Raw genomic sequence first — 8,441 nt, forward strand, 5'->3', positions numbered from 1 at the left:
CAGTATGTCAAAAGGAAGTGTTATTGTTTTTACTACAGCACTGTTTTTCAATAACCTAATAAAGTTATAGGTTAGGGGTCTCGAACTTTTTATTCACATCAAGGGAGCCTCAGACTAAACACGTTTGGGAAACATCGATCTCATGTATAAATACCGAAGAATATTAGATGTGAATGTCACAAGCTGTAACAACCGATATGTTCAAGAAATGAAATTGTTATGTAACTTATAATGACCAAACAATATTAGATGTGAATGTTACAAGCTGTAACAACCGATATGTTCAACAAATGAAATCGTCATATAATTTATAAAGACTAAACAATATTAGATGTGAATGTTACAAGCTGTAACAACCGGTATGTTCAACAAATGAAATCGTCATAGAATTTATAAAGACCAAACAATATTAGATGTGAATGTCACAAGCTGTAACAACCGGTATGTTCAACAAATGAAATCGTCATAGAATTTATATAGACCAAACAATATCAGATGTGAATGTCACAAGATATAACAACCGACATGTTCAACAAATGAAATAGTCATGTAACTTATAATGACCAAACAATATTAGATGTGAATGTCACAAGATGTAACAACCGACATGTTCAACAAATGAAATAGTCATGTAACTTATAATGACCAAACAATATTAGATGTGAATGTTACAAGCTGTAACAACCGATATGTTCAACAAATGAAATCGTCATATAATTTATAAAGACTAAACAATATTAGATATGAATGTTATAAGCTGTTTCAACAAATGAAATCGTCATATAATTTATAAAGACTAAACAATAGTTAGATGTGAATGTTATAAGCTGTTCAACAAATCAAATCGTCATATAATTTATAAAGACTAAACAATATTAGATATGAATGTTATAAGCTGTTCAACAAATCAAATCGTCATATAATTTATAAAGACTAAACAATATTAGATGTGAATGTCACAAGTTGTAACAACCTGTATGTTCAACAAATCAAATCGTCATAGAACTTATAAAGACTAAACAATATTAGATGTGAATGTCACAAGTTGTAACAATCGACATATTTCGCTAATAAATCGTCTCACAAGGTATAGAGACCGAACTTAACTTACAACATGGGTGTCATGGAGTGTAAAGTCTGGCGTGTTCCGCTGAACAAGTCGTCTCATAACTATACTTAACTAAGTTATCCGACGAAGCATAGAAAAAAAAAAAGAGTCAAATTATATGGGAGTGCTGAAGTGTAACGACAGCATGTTACACCAATTAACGCATCTTATTCAACTTCAGTTAGCTCGTTTTTTGTTGTTTTTTTTTACTTGTTCTCGGTCCAGAGACATACATCCTAAGAAAAAACCTGCGTTTTATGTTTAAAGCATAAATTATTTGTAACGTGAGAACTGGATGCAAGGCCCGGTATGGCCAGGTGGTTAGGGCGCTCGACTCGCAATCTGCGGGTTCGAATCCTTGTCACACCAAACATGTTCGCCCTTTCAGCCGTGGGGGCATTATAACGTGACGGTCAATCCTACTATTCGTTGGTAAAAGAGTAGCCCAAGAGTTGGCGGTGCGTGGTGATGACTAGCTGCCTTCCCTCTAGTCTTACACTGCTAAATTAGGGACAGCTAGCGCAGATAGCTCTCGTGTAGCTTTGCGCGAAATCCAAAAAACAAACAAACAAACTGGATGCAGTCGCTGTTCCACAATCCCACCTAAACTTCCTTCGATGTAGCGTTAAAAAACCGTTTGGTCTTTTTTTTCCTTAAAGTGGTGTTGCATGTAATTAAACATAACTTAATAAATTCAAACTTGGCCTAGGACCAGGTTTCCTATGGCCCTCGTGCATAGACTTATAACATTTGTTCAGTTTTATAGAAAGTATAAAAAGAACAACATATTGAAAAACGTATGATTGGACAAAAACAACAATGTTATATTACATAAATAAACACTACTATTAAAAAGGTTTGGGTCCCTTGTCACTGGGGCCCCTGGTGTGCAATATGTCACCTATAAACAGAGCTCAGTAGGCCCGCTGTAAGACAGAAAGAGTAGTGGGTCCAGGCGCTATTTATATCATCGATTTCAAGAACAACTATTACAGTGTGAACTATATTAAGGATTAATAACCCAATATTATAGTAAGTATATTAAGGATTAATAACCCAATATTATAGTAAGTATATTAAGATTAATAACACAATATTATAGTAACGTATATTAAGGATTAATAACCCAATATTATAGTAAGTATATTAAGGATTAATAACCCAATATTATCGTAACTATATTAAGGATTAATAACCCAATATTATAGTTACTATATTAAAGATTAATAACCCAATATTATAGTAACTATATTAAAGATTAATAACCCAATATTATCGTAACTATATTAAAGATTAATAACCCAATATTATAGTAACTATATTAAGGATTAATAACCCAATATTATAGTAACTATATTAAGGATTAATAACCCAATATTATAGTAACTATATTAAGGATTAATAACCCAATATCATCGTAACTATATTAAACATTAATAACCCAATATTATCGTAACTATATTAAGGATTAATAACCAAATATTACCGTAACTATATTAAGGATTAATAACCCAATATTACCGTAACTATATTAAGGATTAATAACCCAATATTACCGTATTTATTTATTTTAACACTGATTACTTATTGTTATCGTATTTTAATCAACTTTACAATCATTCAGAAGAACTGGCGAACCAGCAATATAGTATTTTTGTTCTCGGTGATGGTCAAACGACCACAGGGTCAACTGGAGAAAAACCACATCAGTACTTCGAAGGGCTGTTTGTTACCAATATAGAATACAATTTAGTTACATAAAGTAGCAGTCATGTCTATTACTTTAATATAACCAACATATAAAATATAGGTGTACTACTGCTGTGTAGGATTGTTTTATCTGTGTGTATTTCATACATATCAGGAACACATTCCTCGAAAATGTACAAAAACTAAGTGATCTACTATACATTCCTATCCCATATTTTTGTATGAAACATATACTACAGTTCTTGAAGCTTTTGATGGGTGAGTGCTTACCACATAGGATTGACTAAGTCCGTACTTCATGTTGATAAACTTTTTGAGATGTGCTACTGTTACAGCTGCCGGACATTGAAGGTAACGACGCTTGGCATCCTGGAGTGTTACAAATAAGTGTTCAGTTAGTTTTCAGTGAAGCGTTTAGTACACAAATCATATAATTATATATTTGTATTTAACAAATGAAATTGTGAAATAAAATAAACTGGATTACAAAGAAATACCTAAACATCAGTTCTAATTCTAATGTGCTTTATCAACAGAATATATCTGGTTGCTGAGTCTCAGCGAAATTAGGATAACTCTTCAATATCCTTGTAAGAGTTTGAATGATTTTTCAATTAAAGAATATGCACTATAATAACCTTCATTAAAAATATCTTATTCTATAACCCTCACTGAATATACCTTATTCTATAACCCTCATTGAAGATATCTTATTCTATAACCCTCACTGAAGATACCCTATTATATTCGTGATGTTAGGAAAACACATAGGTTAAAAAAACTTAAGACAAAAATAGAAAAACTCTTTAATCCGAGCGTTTTCGAAAAGTTGGCAATTCTTCATCAGAGGCAAACTGAGAATCCCCTGGAGAAGAATGGTTCACTTTCCAAAATGCTCCGGTTGTAGGATTTTGTGTTATTATCTTATTTTGATACCTTATTCTATCTATTTTTAGAAAGAAAACGTCATCGCATAGAAATTCTACCCCTGGTGGCCTAACACCCCCCACCCCACACACACCTATTATTCAGTTTAATAAGATAATACGCTAGATTCGGGTGATATAGATACTACAAGATGCTGGAAGGTGTCTTTTTTGATCGTGTAGCCGAAGGGTCAAAGTGTTTGGTCTGCAACAGGTCAACAGATATCGTAAGAGAATTCAAATGATTCCAGTCATTATAGAAAATGTTGAAATGAGTCTTATGAGACCATGTCACACGATCCTGAAGTCTTTCATTGCTCCCAGCCTGCCCTCGAAACACCATGGAAATCAGGCTTTCCTCTTTGCATCTCAGATAAGCATTTTACGGATTGGTTAGCGACTGCAATGTGACAGGTTTTGTAATGCTCTTCCGCATAGTATTCTCCCTTGCTTAGTTATCAGAGGTTGAAAGCTACGGTTTCTCTCAGTGGCTGTTGCATTCCTGTTCGATTGGCTGTGATGAATGATGTCTCTGAACAGCCGTTCAAAGGAATGGTCTTTGTTAACGACGCTCCTGTCAGACGAGCACAACTACCATGCCTCTTTGAAACGTGGAAAGTTCCTTGCTCTTATAAAATATCTAGTAGACAAACTACGACATGCAAGGCTATATCTCTACTTTTGCGAGACCAAAAAAAAATACTTGATACATTACATGATCACTCTATTTCCCATGAAAGGAGTATTTCATAAATGTGTGTGTGTGGAGGGGAAAAAGGTTTCTAATAAACTGGCCGCCACTCAGTGTAAATCACATCTTGAAATAGGAGTTATGTAAATGTTACATCTTACCGTGTCGTCTTCAGATTCGGGTGTAATCGCAGAATGACCATTGGTGGGTAGTTGATTTATCCTGGAAAGAAAAACAAATGTTAATATCTTCATTTTGCTGTTTGTTCTATACGCATTGTTGGAGAGACTGTAAAATGGTATACCCAATTTCCAAAGAAATTTTAGCCCTATGTGTATTTGTACATAACACAAACATAATTTGAAAATTGTCAATTTTCTTCTATAGAACAGTACATAGTTATCGACGTTCATAAATTTCTTTGTTTGAAGTTAAGCACAAAGCTACACAATCTGTGCTCTGCCCACCACGGGTATCGAAACCCTGTTTCTAGTGGTACAAGTCAGCATTAAAAGTACTGATAAAGGCAGTTTACACTTACAACAATAATTAACGAAATTATACTATATCCATATTCTCTGAAAATTAAGCGAAAGTCAGAATCTTTATAAAACTCAAACTCATTATTATTTTTAAAGCTTTCAATGATGACAGGAGGATAGACACCATCTACAATGAAGACCACAAACAACTTCATCTAAATGTTGTTTTATTTTACCTTACGCCTTTTTTCAAGGGTCTGTGAACTGTTTTGTAGCCTGTGACGTTCACAGACCGTTGAAAAAGGCTTAAGCTGAATCGTCGGGTAGAATAAAACATCATTTATCTGAAGTTGTCTTCCTTGCAAAATCAAATTCATTTTAATAAACCTTCAACAAGTATATAAATATTCATAAGTATTTAGAATTATTTGAAAGTTTTTTACAGGTACATTTTTTATAGATTTTATAGAAGGAATAAAATGGTCAAACTGAACGACTTTAGGTACATTTTCCTTGTGTAAGGCTCCTGAAATAGAAATAGTTTATTTATGCTTTCACAAACAAAGTTTTTTGTTCGTTTCGTGTTAAATGCAAAGTTTTACACAATGGGCTATCTACCGTAAGGATTGATCGCCGAATTTTAACGTATAGCCCTCAAACTCACAGCTGGGCTACTGGGGAGCTACAAACATAAAGGAACGTTTATATGATAAAACGTTTATATGATTACTAATTACCAAATCATAACATATCTTTAAAAATACTCATATCTACTTAAGCCTAACGATGTTGCTATTTAAGCCTTAGAAATTTCATTTGTGTTTTATTGCTGTCGGATATATAGATTCAGAGTTTAAGAGTATCTCAAAGTCTTATAGCTTAAACAAAATTATTGAATTTTGATTAACAGTATTCCCAAGTGGGTTTTTTTTTTCTGTACAAGTCTAATTTTCAGTTTTAAGATTTATAGCAGAGAGAAGCAAAACTGACATCACCGACGCGGATACCCCAAGCATGATATTATATCACAGCTAATTAATTTTCGTTTACTCGGAAAGGTTTCATAAAAATTTATTTTGCCACTTACCCATATCCGTACTCTAGAGATAAGCTAATGGAGTCGTCTGGGGTATAGATTACTCGCTGTTCTGTCAGCTCTCCGCGGTCTTCCTGACACGTCACATGTGCAGCTACACAAAACAGGAAATCATTGTAAAGTTAAGATAATATAAACATCTTTAATTTTTAAAAATCCGCTAATTTTTACAAAATGCCATGAAAATCGGACAATTTTAGGTTGCGGATAAATAACTTGGCTTTGGAATACCCGATACTATTAAATGGTCATTGGTTATTTTCGGTTATAAATCGGTTATTATTTAATGTACTAAGGCTTAAGGTACATCGATTCACGTGATCAAATATATTGTGATCAATAGGAATTCAATCCGTTTCTTCCGCGATTTCTATATTAATACAAACACAACTATTATGATCATGGTTTATTTCTCGATTACTTACAATAGTTTAACACATTTCGATTGTTAAACATTCGAATAAACTGTATTTCAATGTTACACACTGCTCTGGTTATCTGTGCTACAATGTTTCAAAAACTTCACAAACAATGCTGTGCGTACATTGTCTTGATTGCATCTAGAACTGGAACTGAACATTCTGCAACGCACGCAACTTCGACCTTAAACAATATTTGTCTTAAACGCTACCATTTCACACCGTTTTTTTTTTCTTGAACAAACACTGGATTAAATTCTTGAGTTCATCAGTTATTAGCACAACTGCTCGCCTTATCTTTCCATTGTTCCACAAGTGACAGCATGTAGAAATTAGTCGATCATCATATTGAAAAATATAAAATAAATTTCCGTTACTGTTGACATGATAATCTATAGTAATTGGAGTAACGAAAGAGCTTCTTAGAACATGTTTTATAAATGAGCTCCCTTAAGACAATTTCTGTGTTGAGAACCCAATGTTCTGTAAAACAAAGTCCCACTTTTATACCTTGATTTTCCTAAATCATGTTTGTTTTTTACTGCGCATATTTCTTTTGTTGCAATAATTGGTTAAGGTGTCGTTAACCATGCAAAAACCTAAAAAAAGGATCCTGTTTTTGGGGGAGATCCTTACACGCTCTCTTGATCTTACACCATTACACATTTTCTTTTGGTGATATATTGGGTACTTTGGGTTTGCCACACATTTAAACAGGCTGGAATATTTTAAGCATAGAATGACAACAGGTTGCGTAACCCGTAACCCTTCCATTATAACAAAACGCGAGTCGTAACCTGAGTGAAAGGGTGACATCGTAACGTGATACCAAAGGTGCACACTTCTAACAGCTGTAAGACCAGGACGTAAATAAAAAAAATAAAATAAGGTGGCGAACCTTGGCATTATTCGCTCTGTAGCCGTGTTGTTAACGTCTCTATTTCTGAACAACTTTGACTTTATTATAAAGTAGTTCCAAAGAGTAGCCACGAATGTAACAAATTCAATCAATATTTCATCTTCTGAAATCGGTACTATATATATAACTAGTTATAATACTTTGTATGAATTATAATTACGATGTTTATAAACAGATTAATAGGTCTTCCTCATTTATCTTGCGATTCATCGGGCAATAATAATAAATTGAAAGCCCAGGAAAGCAAACTCAAATTTTTAAATTAAAACACGTTACTTAAATAACACAACTATATGTCGAACTGTATCTTTATTTGATTTTTTGGTTTTTTTTTCTTCTAAGAAACCTTAATCACATTTTGCTTGTAAGCGTTTTCTTAGTTTTGTTTTTCTAATACCAGCGCGAGTGCTTTATCTTATAAGAAATGAAACATTTTCCGAAGTTGTTCTTTCGTTTAGGACCCGTTTTCTCACTTAAATTTTTCACTGGAATTCGTGCATCTTCCAGAATGAAATACACAAACGTAATTGACTTTTTTACACATTTTTATAACTATTTTTGTGTGCATTTCGTAATACTGTAATACACTTACTATGGAATATGATTTATTTAAAATATAGATAAAATTTTACATCTTAAACAACTAGAATATTCCATCCAAAGTCAAACAAAACTGTTGTCGCTGCAGTCATTATCTTTATTTCTCTAAAACAATCAATGCACCTTCCCTGTTGATAGCGAGATACTGTTCCTTACATTTATATGACCAAGGTTCTATATAGTGCACCTCACTCTGCTTAACTACCAATTCTGTGACGTAATGGTTCGACAAACTGTTTTTTACATCTTATGACCAAGGTTCTATATAGTGCACCTCACTCTGCTTAACTACCAATTCTGTGACGTAATGGTTCGACAAACTGTTTTTTACATCATATGACCAAGGTTCTATATAGTGCACCTCACTCTGCTTAACTACCAATTCTGTGACGTAATGGTTACGACAAACTGTTTTTACATCTATATGACCAAGGTTCTATATAGTGCACCTCACTCTGCTTAACTACCAATTCTGTGACGTAATGGTTAC

General features: G+C 33.4%; 1 protein-coding gene across 2 annotated transcripts in view; it reads right to left on the reverse strand.

Moving 5' to 3' along the window:
- The window catches only part of LOC106458485 (uncharacterized protein DDB_G0284459-like), a 78,303-nt gene that overhangs the window by 23,016 nt on the left and 46,846 nt on the right, over window positions 1–8,441 (reverse strand). For both annotated transcript variants that reach the window (XM_022384706.1, XM_022384707.1), the window contains exons 6-8: window positions 6,005–6,107; window positions 4,597–4,657; window positions 3,089–3,187 (exon numbers count right to left, since the gene is read on the reverse strand). In XM_022384706.1, the coding sequence (XP_022240414.1) occupies window positions 3,089–3,187; window positions 4,597–4,657; window positions 6,005–6,107 (263 nt within the window). The remainder of the gene's footprint in view (window positions 1–3,088; window positions 3,188–4,596; window positions 4,658–6,004; window positions 6,108–8,441) is intronic.

Source organism: Limulus polyphemus, unplaced genomic scaffold (genome assembly GCF_000517525.1).
Source record: "Limulus polyphemus unplaced genomic scaffold, Limulus_polyphemus-2.1.2 Scaffold471, whole genome shotgun sequence".
Classification (NCBI taxonomy): Eukaryota; Metazoa; Arthropoda; class Merostomata; order Xiphosura; family Limulidae; genus Limulus; species Limulus polyphemus.